This window comes from Carcharhinus amblyrhynchos, chromosome 6 (assembly GCF_965287045.1).
Source record: "Carcharhinus amblyrhynchos chromosome 6, sCarAmb.v2.hapA, whole genome shotgun sequence".
NCBI classification, from domain to species: domain Eukaryota; kingdom Metazoa; phylum Chordata; class Chondrichthyes; order Carcharhiniformes; family Carcharhinidae; genus Carcharhinus; species Carcharhinus amblyrhynchos.
In genome coordinates this window covers 20263638-20284250 of record NC_137329.1, presented here as the reverse complement: position 1 = coordinate 20284250, position 20613 = coordinate 20263638, and the positions used below count along the sequence as shown (strand labels likewise).

The following is a 20613-nucleotide window of genomic DNA, read 5'->3' as shown; positions in this document are numbered from 1 at the left end:
TTTACATGAACAGATATTAATGCCTGGGAATGACTGGTCAACGGGTTAATTGTACTAGAATCCTATATATCTGCACTTTAGAAGATTTTATTGCTGTGAAAGCTATAGAAGGATAAAGCCTGCAACTTGCAGAAATATCAGTCAACCCACTGGATGTCAAACTTTTAATAGGCCGAGGAAGGAAAATGCAAATGACAGTGAAAAGACGTGCAAATAAATACTTCCATGATTTTAACCTAGCATGTGCCATGTACTGACAAGACAAAAGTTACATCTGTATTTATGTATGTATATCCGCATTGAAAAGAATAATGAAAAAGCACTTGCATTTCTATAGCACGTTTCATGACTAAGGGCATCCCAAAGCACTTTACAGTCAATTCAGTAGTTTTGAAATGTAGGCACTGTTGTAATGTAGGAAAAACAGCCACACGTGCCATAGCAGGCAACCACAAGCAGTAGAAAAAATTTAATCTTTTTTGGCTGATGTTGGCCAAAGGATAAATATTGATCAAGACATAATGGACAACTCCTCTGCCCTCCTTCGGAATAATGTCATCAGATCTTTTAAGTCTACCTGAGAAAGCAAACAGGGTCTCAGCAAAAGACAGCACCTGTGACAGTGTAGCACTCCAATGTGTCAGCCTAGACTTTCATGCTCCCAGGATTGGAACTTGTACCTGCAGTCTCCTGACCCAGATGACTGTGCATGTTCACAAAGTAAGAAGTCTCACAACACCAGGTTAAAATCCAGCAGATTTATTTGGTAGCAAATGCCAAATAAACCTGTTGGACTTTAACCTGGTATTGTGAGACTTTGTACTGTGTTTACCCCAGTCCAAAGCTGGCATCTCCACATCATGCTAACAAATACATGTTTCATAAGAACATAAGAAATAGGAGCAGGAGTAGGCCATCTAGCCCTTCGAGCCTGCCCCGCCATTCAATAAGATCATGGCTGATCTGTCGTGGCTCAGTTCCACATTCCCGCCCTCTCCCAATAACCCTTAATCCCCTCTCTTATCAAAAACCTGTCAATCCGCGTCTTAAAAATATTTAGCGAGGTAGCCTCTACCACTTCAACGGGCAGAGAATTCCAGAGATTCACCACCCTTTGAGTGAAGAAGTTCCTCCTCAACTCTGTTCTAAACCGCACCCCCTTTATCTTGAGGCTGTGCCCCCTAGTCCTACTATCCTTTCTGAGCGGTAAGAGCCTCTCCACCTCTATCCTATCCATCCCATTCATCATCTTATACGTCTCAATGAGATCTCCCCTCATTCTTCTAAACTCTAACGAGTACAAGCCTAGTTTATTCAGCCTCTCCTCATAGCTCAACCCCCTCAACTCCGGCATCAGCCTAGTAAACCTCCTCTGCACTCCCTCCAAGGCCAAAATATCCTTGCGTAAGTACGGCGCCCAAAACTGCACACAGTACTCCAGCTGCGGCCTCACCAATGCCCTATACAGCCGCAGCAAGACCTCCCTACTTTTATATTCAATCCCCCTCGCTATGAAGGCCAGCATCCCATTTGCCTTCCTGACCACCCGCTGCACCTGCAAGTTGGGTTTTTGCGACTCATGCACAAGGACCCCGAGGTCCCTCTGCATCGTCGCCTGCTGCAGTTTTTCACTGAATCACAGTTAGCCATACGTGTCATAAAGGAGGACAACAAAGTGTCTTTTAATTACTTCTGATTGCCCTTTTTTTGAGCTCCTATTTTCAGTATGGACAGAATGAACAACTACAACTAAGAGCTTGTCTTATGCCTTTTCAGCAGCATGTATTGCTCATGCATTTGGTATTCAGTGATAGAGTGCAGTACATTCCCAGCAGGCATCCAGTAGCATGCAGTCATTAAAATTTCTGGTAAGAGGCAGGCTTGAAGTGTTATCAGCTGTCCTTTAATAGAATGAATGAGAATGTTAGCTGATAGGTCGCACTACCCATTTTTAACGGGGAAAGGAAGTGAACTGCATTCAAATGTTCTGTTATTATTTGGATTGCTCAAAATGTTTATCCAAAATGTTTCTGTATCTCACAATATCCATTATGACCCCCAACTCTACTGCACTCAAATTTTAAGCATTGCATTTCTGCTGAGTCCTCAGATATTTTTATGGCAAGTGACTGAGCAATTCAGAAATGTAAACTTCTCAATTATTTATAATCGAAGTTCTGACTGCTGTTCAGAATAAATGCAAACATGAAATTGTGCTCAGAATGTTCTTGAAATTGCACTGGTTAGGTTATAGTTCAAGTTTCCATGAAAATTAATTTCTGTAATCCCAAAAGTAAAATATTCCATGAACTAATGTAGTCAAGTAGCATATTGGAATGTGATTTTTTTTTCTTTCCATTGAATAATTCCGTTGAATTTTATTAAGAATAGTAACCTGGGCAGTATTATTAATATTAATTTTTAATAGGTGACCAGTCTTCCACTTTTGAGTAACTTGATTTTAAATCACTGAAAATTGCGAAAGAATAAAGCTATACCAGGCTGTGTAATAGGTTTACTTCAGTTCAGTTTATTAATTAGTGCCACAGTAGGCTTACATTAACACTGCAATAAACTTACTGTGAAAATCCCCTAGTTGCCACAGTCCGGTGCCTGTTCAGGTACACTGAGGGGGAATTTAACTTAGCCGATGCACCTAACCAGCATGTCTTTCAGACTGTGGGAGGAAACCCATACTCCGCCAAGACAGTGATCCAAACCGAGAATTGAACCCACTTGCACTGTGAGACAGCAATGCTTGCCGCTGTGCCACATTTATCAGACTATTGTGCACTCATCAGATTATTGACACAATTTTTTTTGACACGATACCTATTGGTGCCTTTACATTTAAGAAAATGAGCATGATTTGAAGGGCCTTTCAAACCAGCATAATTGGCAAAATTTTACAATTGTGACCTGGAGCCTTTTAAGTTTTCTGGTCAAAACTTGATCCAAACATAATTGAATTTTGAACCAGTAGGAAAAGTTGTAGCAAATAAAAATAATCAGTTGTCTCAGTCATAACTCATTTGTATTTTTAATAACATTTTTGTTGGCTCAGTTAATTTTGTTTGCATTGCCCTATTATTCACAGAAACACGAGGAAACTTGAGTTCCAATCTCAAGATCAATTTGAATTGCAAATTCAATTTGGCATACCTGAACTCGCCCGTTTTAAAAAAAACATAGGTCCTCATCATAGCATTCAACTATATTCAAAATGATTCTTTTTTTTCAGCATTCTACTCAAAGGTTCAAACTGCTGCATGCAAAGTACTTCCTAACATTAATCTAAAATTTGCCTTTCACTTTTTTCAAACTATGTCCCTTGCTCCTATATTCTTTATTTAATATTGCTGAAGAAAAGGATACATTTTGTCAAAGCTTTTTGTCTTACATGCATCAGGATGACTCACTAGAAAATCAATGTCAAGGTAAACAACAAATTTATACTGCATGAGAAGAGAGATTACTCCCTGCTGTATATTGCACAGACTCATAAACAGACCCAAGGCCATCACTCTCATCCCTGAAACTTGCTCAGTCCATCTCAAGTTATCCTGGGAAAACAAGGAATCTCAAAAACTTGGGCAACATGTGGAACTAGCTGTTTTATTCTGCTACTATGGGGTTGAATTGTAAACTGAATCACACTGATCCTCCCAGTGGGAATTTCACCAGTTTTCCCACTTGGGACGACACTTGGAAATTTTTGTGAGAATTCCACCCAAAGTTTATGAATTTCAGTGCCAGTGTGATGCTCGGGATGTAGGCCATATGTCTCAAAGACTGGTGGATCATTCCAAACAGCATATCCCTTTTGCTGATCACAACGAGCAAGGGACAAACCATATCCAACCAGCCTATGCTCGCAAAACTTATTCAATGTCCAACATTAGATGTGATTCTGTGATTGGATCTTTGTTCAGTAATCTTCTTGAATTAATTTTCAGTTTTAAGCTGACAATCAATTAAGATCATTAGTCCGGCTTGCAGTGTGACACATTTGCATGTACTGGTTACATATGTTAATACACAGAACTTGCAGACAGAAAGAACACGTACACACATTGAGTCTGTTTTGGTTGAACAAAATAAGTGATAGACATTTGCTATATTATTCTTCAGGGCAGTGCCTTGACAATCAGAGTCAAGCTGCCTGGTTTAAATTTCAAGCAATGCTTGGCAGATAACTGTCAGTCACCAACAACTGGTGCATTTTCCATGGCAACACTTCTACCAATCAGAGTCCACTTCCCAATCAATCTTCATGCTCTCCTCATCCAGTATAAATTTGTAATTTTTCCTGACATTGGTATTCATGCAGATTGTCCTGATAGGTGGAAGACAAAAAGCTTTGACAAAAAAATGACTCAGCAATATTCAAGTTATGTGGAACTAAATGACTATCCTTTAATTAGCTTGCAGTAATGTTGTAGATCTATCTTGACTGTACTGCAATTGCTCCATAAGTTCACCATCTTCCTAGGTTAACTTGTACTGCTTATGCAATATACAGGCCTTGCATAACTTGATGACACCATGAATCATAGTAGCATGCTTATTTTCTGAAAAGTAAGTCCTTGTTAATGTTTTGGGGTTTTGCACTTGGGGCTATAGCCAGGATAAAATAGATCCAGCCCTAATGCCCACTATCGTCAGTGGAAGGAATTATCCCAATAGATCGCACTAGATTTTGTGGCTATTTGAAATTCTTCGCAGCCCAGTTCCTGAATCATCATCTGATTTGCATCAGGAAATGTCCCAATTCAGCTCTTCTTTCATGAGTACTTACAAAAAAATGTTAAACATGTAACCTGAAGCAAGTATTGACTTTGTTGAAAGGTTGCAAGTTCAGATGTTATGCTTGACTAAGTTCCAAATTAATCCAAGGTGGTACTCATAAGAGCAAATATTCGTCAAGTTCTAGAATTCAAACAGTTTCTAGAACACAAAGTAACCTCTCATCAAGTTTTTTTTGTGCCTTTTGGTACTTTATTTCCAATCAAAAATCCAATTTTGCCCAATCAGAGTGGCCACAAGAGAGACATAACAGATCCAAGTTGACAAGACAGGATCGGTCAAACAAGATCCAAGCTGACAGGATGAGGCACTGCACACCCTCTGGGCTTGATCTGAGCTTTGCCAAAAGGCTGAGATGGCTTTAAAAAATTGCTTCAGGTGAAGCCTCAGTGTAACCTCATTGGCTCAGACCAGGTGCAGAATCAAAAACAACACTTGACCTTTGTCAAAAGGCCGAGAGGTATCCTTATACCAAGTTGAAGCAGGTTTTATGTCTCCAATCTGGTTCAGTTTTGCAGAGGATAGTCCATAGGTCAGAAGACTTTATTATTCAATATTGTGATTATGACACAAATTATGAACTCATCTATGAAAGGTGTTAAATCCTTTAAAAAGACATTCTAACTAGAGGTGTAATTGTCTTTTTTGCCAATATGTAAATTATCCTCAGCTCTTCAAATACTCTAACTGTTATTAGTACAACACCGCTTGTGCTCTCTGTTATCTCTTAGAATTGCTGGGAAGAAGCAGAGAGAATTTATCTAAAGTTTATTTTCCGGCGACATAATGAACAAGTAGTGAATTGTTTGTGAATGCAGGAGAACATAATATTCAAAATGGTGACTACCAGACCTGTAGTGCCATAAAACAAAATAGGACAAGAAGAGATGATTGAAAAGAAACCTTTGAGACAGTCACATCCCATCATAACATTGAAGCTAATGTGCTAGATTGGTGTACGTACATCTGTTTTAAGTCTGCCTGGATTAGTGAATGTTGCTAAGAGGGCAAATGGATAACATGAATGATTGCAAACCTCTACCATTGCCCCTTTTTTAGGCTGTCTACTAGGAGTCGTAAGCTACTGTTGTGGCAGAATATCAGTGTCTGACATGGAAGCTGACATAAATCTCTCCTGGTGCTTGCTCACCTGATGTAGGGAAGATTGAACACTAAGTAAAGTGTAGAATCTGATGTGTCTCCGCACAATCTAAGAGCTACTGATTAATACCTTAAGTGTTTCAGCATTTGCATAGGTGGAATTTGTAAGGCTAGTTTCATTTTGTATTTTGGCAGCGCAGAATGTGTATATAAAACTCTACAACTGCAGATAACAGACTCTTAACAGTGAGTAGTGTGATTTGAGTTAAAATATTAGGAGAATATAAACAGTTGATACTGAATTTTGTTCTGCAACATGTTAGAGGATGTTACGTTGTGCATATTGTATTCCTGCTGAAAGCTAATTTTCAAATATGGAAATGATAACTGAAATGCTTATACAGTGATGTGAGTCCTCCTGCCTTACCTAGAGAGTAAAATAATATTTTCAGCTTTTGTCCTGAGGCTAGTGGTCAAGTGATCGTGAATATCCACTTGTCAAATTGTCATTTGCCCTTTTTTTTGTAAGTAGAAAATGCTAGGAATTTAGACAGTAAGAACATGGCAGGATGCTTTTATTGAGCACGAGATAAAAATCAATGTTGGGCAATGACATTCTTTCATTTGTGCTGCTTAGGGGAAGCTCAGGAAGGTCAAGAATATTCATCGGATCCCCCCACTAGTTACTGGCCTGTTCAGGCCTTGGGAAGAGAGTAAAATGACACATTATTCCACCACTGCCAAGGGGCTCAAATCTGATCGAGTCAATGATTATTTCTCAGCCCTTATATTTTATTATCGCATGCAGTTGAAAGTCTAGGGAGTGAAGTTATTGTTCCTTGGTGAATACTGTTAGGTAGTGATAAAGAGCATTCTGTACAGGTATGGAAGAGTGAAGCAACAAGCACTGTTTTGGCAGTTTGTTTGAAGCATTGAATCTTATCCATAACACATAAGGATATATTATTGGTTTGCATTTGTGTTAGTAGCTATCTAAAGATATGACGACATGAATTATATTACATTTCATGTATTCATCAGAATTCTACCGTCCCACTCGCCATGGGAAGCAAAGCGGACAATGGGTAGGTCCATTGATATCGGGCGTGATTTTCTGATGTTGCATCGAACAAGGCAATAAAATCCCACCCATTGTTTGTAGCGAAGAAAAATTGAACTTGGCAAATATATTTTGGAATTTGATACCAGTGTGAACTGACTTATAATATTGCTGAAGTTTAAAAGCTAGGAACTTACTCACAGTTTTTAACAACATGGTTAACTAAGTTTTCAGTGAAGCATAATGTTTGAAATTGATATTTTTAATGCTATATTCACGATATAAACATATAGAACTGTCTTTTGGAGAAGACAGTTTGAGTCATGTATCACAGTGGTGACGTACTGGTTGTGGCAGGGCTGTCACTGTGAAGTGGTTGCAATTTCAATTGATCAGTTATATCACTAGAGAAGAATGTTGGCTCAGTTATGCTATTTTTCTATCCCTATAGTGTGTTAGTACCACAATATAAATTAAACCTAACAATATTGTTGATATTGTTATAAAAACAAATGTTGCTTTAAAAAAAGGTGAATAAACTGAGAAAAAGATAGCCAAAGTATCAACATGGCTCAATTGTGAAATTCCTGCCTCTGAGTCAGAAAGTTATGAATAAAATACTTGGCTGATGCTTCAGTACAATACTGAATGTTGAGCACTGTATTGCTACAGATGGTCTAAGACATCAAAACTGAGGCTGATTTCTGCTCGACTAGGCATTCTGATGAACCAAAAGATCCCACTATTCAAAGCTGAGCAGGAAGACATCATGTTCTCCTGACCAACATTCCTTCCTCAATTAGCATTAACAAAAACAAATGAACTGGCCATCAGTCTCATATCAGGCTTTGCTTGGTGCAAAATGGCCATTGCGTTTATGGAGCAACAATGATCATTCTTCAAAGTTTTTTTTAAAGTTTATTTATTAGTGTCACAAGTAGGCTAACGTTAACACTGCTATGAAGTTAATGTGAAAATCCCCTTAGAATGTTCCCAAGTAATCATTAAATGATACAATGTGAAAGGAGGCCATTTGGCCCATTGTGTCCATGCCAGCTCTTTAGTAGAACTATCCATTTAATCCCCCTCCCCTCTAATTCATAAAAATAAAAGCAAAATACAGTGGATGCAGGAAAAAAACACAGCAAGCATTGGAAAACTCAGGTTGGGCTGCATCTGTGGAGCGAGAAACAGTTAACATTTTGATCCAATATGACACTTCATATTGATAAGATTATTGATATTCATATATGATTGACTTTTTTTAATTGGCTCTTTATAGTATCAAGATGAACATTACTTGTCCAATATAAGCAGCTGACTGTGATGAGCATGGTTAGTAAAATTGGGGCAACTGTATATCATTCTTTGACTCGAATCATAGAATCCCTATTGTGCAGAAAGAAGCCATTCGGCCCATCGAGCCTGCTCCGGCAACAATCCTATCCAGGCCCTATTCCTGTAACCTCATGATTACGCATCTTAAGAATTTTTGGTGTATGTTAACGGCACTTTATAAACACAAGTTCCTATTGTAGATCAAAGATTTTTCAAAGGTTTCATTTGGTTTTCTCTAAAGTTCCAGTTACCGTGTTTCAGGGGAAACAATCTAAAGCAATTAATGGATCACTGCCATTCGCAATTCACGGGATTTGAATAAACCTTAACATTCTAGAGTCAGAAGAGCTTAATTTCAGATAGATTCACTTTTAGGAAGAAGGAAGAAATTCCCAGATGCAGTCCAACCAGGTACTAGGTATAAATTTGCATCTACGATTTCCCATCCGGAGAATTTGTGTCTCACTTATGCCACCAGGGATAAGGAACAGGGAAGAAGAAAAGATTGATGAATGACTCACCATGGGTCCCTTCCTCCACAGCTCTCTCTTCTACTGCCCCTCCCACCATCACTGCCCACCACTTATAGTGCTTTGAAAAGGACCTCACTGTACGTCAGTATTTACTTTTCTCAACCAATAGTGTGTGGCACAAGGGACTTAAATGAGTGTATGTTATAAATATGAAATGCCGCTAATTACTGCATACACTGTTACACAGAGTAAAGTTTTCATGCATATCTGTGAGCAAAGGTTTTAAAATGATTATGACTCTTATCATTGATTAATTTAAGACTTGTTGGGCAAGGTTGCAGTGATGCATTTTGTTGCCTTGATATATCATTCAGTTGAGTTGCAGAACTTGATCCTGCAGCTCCATTTACAGGGTCAGCTGTGACGTGATCAGTAGCATTTTTTGCCTCTGACACACAAGATTGTGGATTCACGTTCTCCCCCTGAGGGTTGAGCACATAAATTCAGGCTCTCCAGAGCACTACTGAAAGAGACCTTCTTTGCTGGAGAAGAAGTTAAACTGAGGCCCTCACTCTTCTCCTCCTGCACCCCCTCCCTTCTCCCCCCCTTCCCTTTCCAAGTGGATTCCCATAGTGCTATCCAAAGAAGAGCAGGGGTTTGCTCCCAGTATCTCCCAGCCTGCTGTTTGTGGGAGCTTGCTGTCTACAAATTGGCTGCTGCATTTCCTGAATTACAACAGTGACTACACTTCAAAAGTACTTAATTGGTTGCAAAGTGCATTGGGGAATGCTGAGGGTGTGAAAGTGCTCAGTAAAATTCCCACATTTTCCCACAAGGAAATCAAATCCTTGTATACATTTTTCTTTGCCATTGATGTAATTTCTTATTCTGAGTCATTCTTTGAAATAATAATGCTAACATATTTTGAATTTTCTTTTCTTTCTTCCTCTCCCTCCCTTTAATAGAGACTGCATTTGCCTCCAGACTTGTCAGACACAGTGAGCCGATCAAGCAAACAGGATCTGGCAGAGTCAGCCAAACTGCTGAGCACAGGATGTGGTGGTGCAGCCAGAGGCAAGAAGCACCTGGACTTTTAGTGACTTTTATTTAACCATATCATTCTGAATTCTCATCATATGCAAAGTGTGATTATGAATCATTGGTGTACACTTAAATGTGATAAATATTTTTGTCTAGATAATGAGCAAGAGTGTGAATCATTCAGCAGAAATAGAAATAAAACGATGGTTTGTTTTTTGGAATGAAGTTCATGTTGCATTCTAATTGGTACTTATGCTCTGTGATAATAAGTTGACCATATAATGGATTGTGTACAGTATAATTCTGTTAACCTTTCATTATTTACAGAAACAAATCAGGCCATAAAAATGTTTATTTCTGTCAATGGATTGGAGAAAATAACCAAGGGAGAAAAGTTACATTTGTTGAATTATTGTTTGAAAGATACAAAGTTTATGCATATAATTCACCCCAAGTGTGGGGTTTCTAAGAAATGTGATGAGGCACAAATCATTCATTTATTCTTCATTGAAAAAATACTATATTAAGAAAAAAGTGTTTAGGATTTTTTATCATGCAATAAACTGGATCCATTCCAAGTACTTGGAAAATTTATACAAACTTTCTGTCTAGTATTGCATTAGAAATAACAAATAACAACAAATTGCATCTTTACTATGTAATAATCACTCTAGGCATTTCATAGGAGTATTACTGACCAAATTTGGCGCAGAATCACAAAGGAGATAGTTGAATTGGTGACCAAAAGCTTGGTCAAAGAGGTAGGCTTAAAGAAGCATCATTATAGAGGAGAGAGAGGCCAATAGATTTAAAGAGAGAATTCCAGAACTTCGGCTGAGTAGCTGAAAAGGTTTGACTGCCAATTGTGGAACTAAAATAAAATCAAGACTGCAGAAGAAGCGAGAATTGGGGGAATACAGAGACCTCAACAGAATTGGAGGATTGATTGATTGAGTCCAAAGATGTGCGGGTTTGGTGGATTGACCATGTTACATTGCCCCTTACTGTCAGGGAAACTAGCAGGGGTAAATCCATAGGGTTATGGGAATAGGGCCTGGGTGGGATAGTGGTCGATGGGCCAAATGGACTCTTTCTGCACTGTAGCATTCTACAATTCTATTGCAGGAGATGACAAACATAGGTACTAAAGTAATTAGCTGTACTTTTAAGCACATTAATGGCAAATACACATTTTTAAAAAATACTCCTCAAATACCCCATTAATGAGAAGGTAAACAATAGAAAAAGATTCTGTAAGTGAACTTCAAGACAAAGACAGTGGACCATGGAATGGAATGAGGAATAACAGCGTCCCAGATCTGAGAGAGGTAGATCAGGACAGGAAGAAATAAAATGTTCGGTAAGATAATCTATGCTGGCTCCTTCTTTGCCGGGATGGCATCTGCTTTGGACCCTTTGAAATCTCACGTCATTGTGGTGGCAAACTCCTGACCACAACTGATGTTGCCATTTGCATTGGATGTCAGAGTTTCCCACTTGTTATGATTGATGTTGAGTACTTCCACGTCTCCCTTAGAGTGCATCCTTTAATCAAAGCTTGGACACCCTTCTGGTCTCCTTGGCACAGGCTACCTTCCCATAAAGGAAGTGTTTTTTTTTAAATCTAACTGGTTCACTAATGTGTTTTCATGGAAGGAAACCTGCTGTCCATACATGGTCTGCATTTTATATGCATCCCAAACTACAGCAATGTTTTTGACTCCTGCCTGTCCTCTGAAGTGGCAAGAAAGTCAATGAGTTGTATAACCACCTTCTCCAGTTAACTAAGGATGGACAAGAAATAACATCCTGTATATAAAGAGCAAGACAAATCCAATCACCTCCCCACCATCCTACTGTTGACCATCAACAAAGTGATGGAAGGTGTAACTAGTTCTATTAAGCCGTACTAAACTCCCCAAAAATCTGTTTGCTGGTGCTTAGTTTGTGTGTTCCACCACACAATTCTGGCTACAAATCTCGCTGGCGCTCGACCTGGTATGGTGACAGTGATAACTGGAGTTGTAACTTACACAAAAGATGATGATTGTGGTTGTTGGAGATCAATCATCTCAGCTCCAGGACAGTGTCCTCGACCAAAACAAATTCAGCAATGATCTTCCCTCCAACATAAGGCCAAAGTGGATATGTTCACTGATCAGTGGTCAGTTCCATTTTCAATTCCTCAAATAACGAAACAGTTCATCATGCTTACATGCAGCAAAACCAGACAACATTCAGGCTTGGCCTGTTAAGTGACGAGTAATATTTATGCTACACAAATATTAAGTAATGACCACCTCCAACAAGAGAGAATCTTCCATTGACTGCTAACAGGATTGCCATTGCTGAATCCCAAATATCAACACCTAGGAGTCACTATTGATCGGAAGCTTAATTGAGGCAGCCATATAAATGCTGTGGCTGCAAGATCAGCTCCAAACCTGGGTATTCTGTAGTGGGTAATTCACCTCCCCAACTTTCCAAAGCCTGTCCACTATCTACCAAATGAGGATTATGATGGAATACTCTTTATTTGCCTAAATGAGTGGGGCTCCAATAACTTGAAACTTGACAACACCCAGACAACAAAACAGTCCATTTGATGTTCTCAATATTTAACTGAAGGAAATTTCTGCTCATCCAGTATTAGCTATTGCATAAGCAGTCTAATTACTTAGCAATAATGGAGGGTTGTGAGAGATGGTGGTGAGGTAGAATAGGGTATCAACAGCTATATACGAAAATTCTCACTTTTTGGATTATGTTGCTGAGGGGCAGTGTGTAAATAAGAAATAGGGGCTCAAAGGTAATAGAGCGGGAATCGTGATTCTCTGGCTATGATTAAAAGAACAGAACTAGGTAAGACCGGTCACACCCAGCTGGAGAATGAAGAAGTGTTGGGGGAGGATGGTGTGGACAGCTGAGACAAATGCTGTAACCAAACTGGGAAGGATGAGAAATGATAGTACATCTTTGTCATAATCACATAAGCTGTCGTTTGTGAGAGTTATTTTGGTACTTGTGGTAGGGGCAGAAACCTGACTGAGGGTCTTCAAACATGAAGTTCCAGAAAGATGAGCATAGATTTGGGAAGTGGCAACAGATTCAAGGACTTTGGAGATGAAAGAGCGGTTGGAGATGTGATGGTCCTTTTCAAGGATAGTGGGGTCAAGAGTGTTTCGAGGAGAGGGATGATGATGGCAAATATAAAGGAAAGCGGGACAAGATCTGAAGAGAGAAAACCATTCACAATATTGGTTAACACGGGGACCAGGAAGGAAACCTGGGTGGTGAGTTTGATGCAATTAGAAAGCAGGACATGGGTTTAATGGGTGAGATGACATGAGAGAAGATAGCAAAAAAAAAACTAGAGGAAGATGCAAGTTCAGGGCTCAAGAAGCAACAGATTAGAGAAAGATTGGCCTGTTGGATCAATGGGAGAGACTGGCAAATGTACCTGGTAGCAAGATTTCAAACTTTGTGATGAAGTCCATGAGCTTGTTGGAGGTAAAAATTGAGGGAACAGGAGAAATGAGCTGATTACAATATAACAGATATCAAATTCTAATATTTTGCTGATCTCATGAAACTCAATCAGATCTATTGAAATAGGAAATCTTTGCCAAATCTTATGCAGATCAGTTTTTAATTTTTTACAACATTTCTCATGCACCTTCTCATTTGCAACCAAATTGATTGTTAAAATATACATAAATTTGACATGATCTAACCAGCCAAGCAGCACTGGATGGCTACAACAACTTGTATATACCGGTGTATATGATGCTTTTAACACAGTAAACCATTCCAAGATGCATCACAGGTACATTAACAAATACAATTTGCAGTTAATAGGTTGTTAACTCAGAATTATATAACAAATATATATATCAAAGTAGTCATTCAGGATTCGGTGTATATTCATGCTGTCCTGTTTGAGTCGTTTTATGTATTTTTGGGCTAAATGTCATGAATTCAGCGTGCACATTATTCACTGCAAGTTTATGAATTCAATACTTTATTGAATCTTAGCTATCTTCAAATGCAGATGACATCAGTTTCTAACAATAAAATGTTAAATGTTATGCCAACATCCTTTTATTGTAAGTCATCATATTCACTATTAGCCACACTCCTGCAGGATGGACATCACTGTCATTCAGAATCCTCTTCAGATTAGTGTACTAGATATAACTGTCATTTTTGCTAGCAACCCAAGTCAAAACTGTCCATCATTGCCTGTCATTAGCTGTTTCTGTATGCCTAACAGTACAACATCACTCTTCATTTAATCAGAGATGATGCTTGTAATAACCTAATGCAGCTGTTGTATCCAAGTGCTATTTTAAGATTTGCTTTTTGTTTTAATTCAGCAGTAAATGATCGAAACGGTGTTATTACAACTCATCAGGAATGGTATGTTCATAGATTTATAAAAAAAAAACTGCAGCACAGAAGGAGACTGTTCAACACATTGTGCCTATGCTGGCTTTTTGAAAGAGCTATCCAATGAGTGTCATTCCCTTGCCTGTCCCTTAACTCTTAAAATGTTTCCCTTCAGCATTTATCTGAATGTAAAAGTTTTAAAAAATAAAATGCAGTGCGCAAGCCATTAGTAAATGTTCTTAAAATGCATGAGGTTAGTGCACAATGAAAGAAAATTTTTGAATGCAAGAAAAATTAAAATCAAACAATAAAGATTGCACAATTGTTTGTACCAGTCAATCAGACATTAACTGAAGAAACTAGTTCCATCCTTTTGTGTTTTAGGTGAGGAATAATACTTCTAGGATTCTGAGAATCCTGGTTTTAGTCAATAAAAATTGTAAGAATCACAATTATTACGCGGTAGGAGGCCATTCAGTCATTCATTGTCTGCATTGGTTCTCCAGATGTGCATTATGATTTGGTGCCATTCTCTGGCTTTTCCTCTGTACCCCTGCACATTATTTCGAATCAAATAATCATCTCATGCCCTCTTGAATACCTCAGTTGAACCTGCCTCCGCCACACTTCCAAGCAGAACATTCCAGACTCCAACCACTCACTGTTGAAAAGCTTTGTTTTACATTCCATTTGCTTCTTTTGCAAATCACCTTACATCTGTGTCTTCTCATTCTCAATCCTTTCACAAGCAGAAATAGTTTCTCCCTATCTACTCTGTTCAGCCCCCTCATGACTTTGAACATCTTTATCAAATCTCTTAACCTTCTCTCCAGGGAGGTCCCAATGTTGTCAGTCAATCCTCATAACTGAAGTTTCTCATCCTTGAAACATTCTTTTAAACTTCCTCTACATTCACGTGCATTCACATCTTTTCAAAAGTGCACCACCAGAACTGTGCACAATATTCCAGCTGCAGTCTAACTAATGTGTAAGTTCAACATGATGTCCTTGCTCTTGTACTCTATGCTCCTAATAATATTTAACTGCTCTCCACCTGTGAGGACTGCACAGTGCTTAGCACTGCTGCCTCACAGCGCCAGGGACCCGGTTTGATTCCCGACTTGGGCCACAGTGCGGAGTCTGCTCATTCTCCCTGTATCTGTATTCTGTTTCTTCCTGGTGCTCCGGTTTCCTCCCAGTCCAAAAGTTGTGCTGGCTAGCTGAATTGGCCATGGTAAATCCTCCCTCAGTGTATCTGAACAGGCACTGTAGTGTGGAGGGGATTTCCCCAGTAATTTCATTGCAGGGTTAATGCAAGCCTACTTCTGATGCTAATAAATAAATTTTAAACAATCTTGCCACCCTCAATGATCCATGGTCATGTGCACCCAAGTCCCTCTGCTCTTGCAAACCCCTAAGAATTGTAACCCTGGTTTTATATTGTCTCTCCATGTTCTTCCTACGAAAATGCATCACCTTACACTTTTCCTCATTGAACTTCACCTGCCACCTATCTGTGGACTCCAACTTGTCCACATCCTTTTCAAGCACTTCACTGTCCACACAATTTACAGTGGTTCCACGTTTCACCGCAAGCTTTGAAATTGTCCCCCACACCAAGATCTAGTACATTAACATATATCAAGAAAAGCAAGGGTTCCAATACTAACCCTGAGTAACTCTACTGCAAACCTTCCTCCAGCCCAAAAAATAGCCATTGATCATTGCTGCTTCCTATTACTCAGATAATTTTGTACCAACGTTGCTACTGTCCTTTTCATTCCATGAGGTATAACTTTTCTCACAAGTCTGTCTGGTACTGTATTGAGCATCTTTTGAAAGTCCATGTGCACCACATCAACAGCATTACCCTCATCAACCATTTGTTACCTCTTCAAAAAACTCCAGCAAATTTGCTAAACACATTTTCTCCTTTTAAAATCTAATCAACTCACATTTTTCCATGTGACTACTAATTCTATCCTGAATAATTATTTCTAAAATCTTCCTCACCACTGAAGTTAACTTGACTAGAGTGTAATTGTTGGCCTTATTCTTACAATCTTTTTTTAAAACAGAGATGTAATGTTTGCAATCCTCCAGTCCTCTGCCATCTCCCCTGAGTCTAGTGAAAGATTATGACCAGTTGCCCCATAATTTATATTCTCACTTCCTTCAATATCCTTGGATGCATCTCATCTGGTGCTAGGACTTTGTCAACTTTAAATACCGACAGTTTCTCTTTATCAGTATAAATTTCATTGCAGCGTTAATGCAAGCCTACTTCTGATGCTAATAAATAAATTTTAAACAATCATGCCACCCTCAATGATCCATGGTCATGTGCACCCAAGTCCCTCTAGTGATAGATTTTCTTTCTTTGTCACCATGGCTGATGACATAAAGATGAGCGGAAAAGCAAATTGTGCGGAGGATGTGGAAAGTCTGCAGAGGGATCTGGATAGGCTGAGCGAGTGGGCAAGGACCTGGCAGATGGAGTACAATGTTAGCAAGTGTGAGGTTATCCACTTTGACAGAAATAATAGTAGGAGGGATTACTATTTAAAGGGAGAAAAGCTGCAGCATGCTACGGTGCAGAGGGACCTGGGGGTGCTTGTGCATGAGTCGCAAAAACCCAGTCTGCAGGTGCAGCAGGTGATCAAGAAGGCCTATTGGCCTTTATAGCGAAGGGTATAGAATATAAAAGCAGGGAGGTCTTGCTGCAACTGTACAGGGCACTGGTGAGGCCGCAGCTGGATTACTGTGTGCAGTTTTGGTTGCCGCACTTGCGCAAGGATATTTTGGCCTTGGAGGGAGTGCAGAGGAGGTTCACTAGGCTGGTACCGGAGATGAGGGGGTTAGACTATGAAGAGAGACTGAATAGACTGGGTCTGTACTCATTGGAGTTTAGAAGGATGAGGGGGGATCTTGTAGAGACGTATAAGATAATGAAAGGGATGGATAGGGTAGAGGTGGAGAGATTTTTCCCGCTCAGAAAGGACAGCAGGACTAGAGGGCACAGCCTCAAGATAAGGGGGGGACAGTTTAGAACGGAGTTGAGGAGGAACTTCTTCACTCAAAGGGTGGTGAATCTCTGGAATTCTCTGCCTGTTGAAGTGGTGGAGGCTGCCTCGCTAAATATATTTAAGTCAAGGGTAGATAGGTTTTTGACAGACAAGGGAATTAAGGGTTATGGGGAGAAAGCGGGAAAGTGGAACTAATCCACTTCAGATCAGCCATGATCTTATTGAATGGCGGGGCAGGCTCGAGGGGCTAGATGGCCTACTCCTGCTCCTATTTCTTATGTTCTTATGGCCTGGGTAGCATCAGCTTCCTTGGTAAAGATGGATGCAATGTATTCATTTAATACCTCAGCCATGCACCCGTCTGAATATGTAAATCCCCTTTTAGATCCTTAATCAGGCTTTCTCCTTTTACCACTTTACTATTTATATGTCTTTAGAAGACTTTTGGATTTCTTTTTATGTTAGCTGCCAGCCTTTTCTCATACTCGCTCTTTGCTTCTCTAATGTGCTTCTTCACCTTTCCTCTGAACCTTTTGTATTCCTCTAGGTTTTAATTGCAAGTTCTATCTGGAATCTGTCATAATCACACTTTTTCTTGCTTACTGTATTTTCTATCTCCTTTTTCATCTAGGGAACAATGGATTTGTTTGCCCTATGACCTTTCCCTTTTAAGAGAATATCCCTTAACTGTATCCAGACCTGTCCTGTTTTGAAGGTAGCCCATTTTTCAGTTACAGTTTTTCTCATCAGTCTTTTGTTCCAGTTTAACCAATCCAGCTTCATTCTCACCCCATTGAAGTCAGCTCTCCCCCAGTTAATTGTTTTTACTCTGGATATCCTATTCTTTTCTATCACTATCCTAAACCTTAAGATACCTGAATGTTCCCTCACAGATGCTTGATCAACTTGGCCCACCTCATTTCCAATAGTGCATCTTTTCTTGTTGGACTGGACATGTACTACTGTAGAAAATTTTCCTAGACAGCATCTTTTGCCCCTATCTGCCCTTTACACTACCACAGTCTAGATTCAGGTAATTAACGTCCCCCATTAAAACAACTCTATAAATAAACTACTCTGATCTCCCTGCAGATTTGTTTGTCTGCATCCTTCTCACTACTTACTGGTCTGTAGACTACGCTGAGCAATATAATTGCATCCCTTTTGTTCCATGGCTCTAGCCAAATTTATTCTGTCCTTATGGGATTTTCTCCAGCATTGCAATGCTCTCCCTAACCAATATCACCCCCTTTCCTTTGTTTCCTATCTTTTGTTAACACCTTGTACCCAGAAATATTTAACACCCATTCCCGCCCTTCCTTGAGCCAGGTCTCTGTTATCAAAACAGCATTAAATTTCCATGTAATAATCTGCACCTGTAACTCACCAATCTTATTTATTATGCTTTGTGCATTCACCTATGTCATTTTGCTTTATCTACACATTTTCTTTTTGCATAGAATGATACTTAGAGCTAATTTTGCATACATTGTATATCTTAAAGCACATTGTGACTTTGATATCTCTATGTTTAAAGATCAGCTTTGAATTGCATCCAGATGACCTAGAAGATTAATCTGAAGATTACCTGAAATGAGTGGCACAATGGCACAGTGGTTAGCACTGTTTCCTCACGCTGCCAGGGACCCAGGTTCGATTCCTGCTTGCGTCACTATGCAGAGAGCTAGAACATGAGTTCTCCTCGTGTCTGAGTGGGTTTCTTCTGGGTGCTCCGGTTTCCTCTCTCATTCCAAAAGACATGCTGGTTAGGATGCATTGGCTATGCTAAATTCTCTCTCAGTGTACCCAGACAGGTACTGGAGTGTGGCGACTACGGGATTTTCATAATAACTTCATTGCAGTGTTAATGTAAGCCGACTTGTAACTAATAAATAAATTTTAAACTTTACTTTGAAACACAAAGTTAAACAATGCAGAGTCTAATCATTTCTGTAATGAATTAATCGTCACTATTAGGATCATTCTAAGTTTATGGAATTCTCCCGTTCTTCCTATAAATGTAAAAAAAAATCAGATCAGGATCCCATTTGAAAACATCGGGAATGATTATGATTCTAAATTGTTTTGTCATAGGTTCTGAATTTGTACACTACGGAGGCTAAGATAAAATGACTAAAGTACACAAAACTGCAGAGCATTCTGTTACCTTCCAACTATTTATATCATATACATTGACTATTGTTAGCGAGTACAGAGAAGAAAGCATCAGAAAAAATACAATTTGGTTTGCATTGTTTTTACATATAAGTGATGCATTAATGGGGGTGTGCTAAAATTTAAAGATAATATGTTCATATTGGACAACTATATTGTATAAAAGAATAAATCAAATTTAGATTTCATATATGAGAACTCTGTCGAAAACAATGTATTATTGATAACTTTACCAGGGAGGATAAATATGAGGGACTATGGGGATAGGGGCCGGGTGGGATTGTGGCTGGTGCAGACTCATTGGGCTGAATGGCCGCCTTCTGCACTGTAAGGATTTTATGATTCTATGATTGTGCTAGTAATATGACACCTTGTCTAAACAAAAGGCTAAATTGAAGACAAACTTTAGGAAGTATTTTTAACAGATTGATCAACATTTGGCAAGGGTTTTTTTCAGTTAGTTGGTGAGGGTTGATAGGCAGGGTGATTACGACCAGAGCACTGAACACCTTTAGAAAACAATTGAATACTAACTAATCTGTAAAGGGAAGATGGCTGGTATTCCTGTGCATTCCCCATTGTGGCTGTGCCTTCAGCTGTCTGGGCCCAAAGCTCCGCGATTCCCTCCATTAAACTCTCTGCCTTTCTGTTCTGCACTCCTTAAAAACACTCCTTCAAATGAACCTTAAAGATAAATGCAAATAGTTGATGTATTCTGGAGGGATAAGATCAAGTGGGCTGAAGGGCTTCTTCATCTTGTGAGATGAGGTGAAAAGTCATTTTAGAAGTGTTAAGTGGCACTCTGACACTTACATTAACATTCCTGCCATGTTTGGCTTTCCTCAAGTCAGTAGCTTGCAATATGGATAATAAGGTTAGAAAAAAAGGTTGTAAGTGCCATATTATTTGCTATCTTTTTAAAATGAATATGACAATGTTGTAATTATATAACACAGATGCTATTTCAGGGAAATGTGCTGAGAAAAAACACAACCAACACTTCAGGTGCCTCGTTTTACTGAGGGAAACAAAATGCAGCTTGTCATATGACCTTTTGTAAAGAAAAGTGCGGCAAAAGCTTTGCTATAGCAAACCTAACCACCTGTCTTGGGGACATAGTAAAATTTATTGCTGCCTCCAATGTGTATTTAATACATTTTACACTGCTCCCTAGCAACCAGCTCACCAGACAGATAAAGTGCAC

The 20613-nt window shown here is 39.2% G+C and overlaps 1 protein-coding gene across 2 annotated transcripts in view; it reads left to right on the top strand.

Moving 5' to 3' along the window:
- elp4 (elongator acetyltransferase complex subunit 4) overlaps window positions 1-13907 on the top strand; it is a 304366-nt gene extending 290459 nt beyond the window's left edge. For both annotated transcript variants that reach the window (XM_080189995.1, XM_080189994.1), the window contains one exon: window positions 9744-13907. In XM_080189995.1, coding sequence (XP_080046121.1) covers window positions 9744-9889 — 146 coding nt within the window. In that variant the 3' untranslated portion in view covers window positions 9890-13907. The remainder of the gene's footprint in view (window positions 1-9743) is intronic.
- Window positions 13908-20613: the final 6706 nt, after the last annotated feature.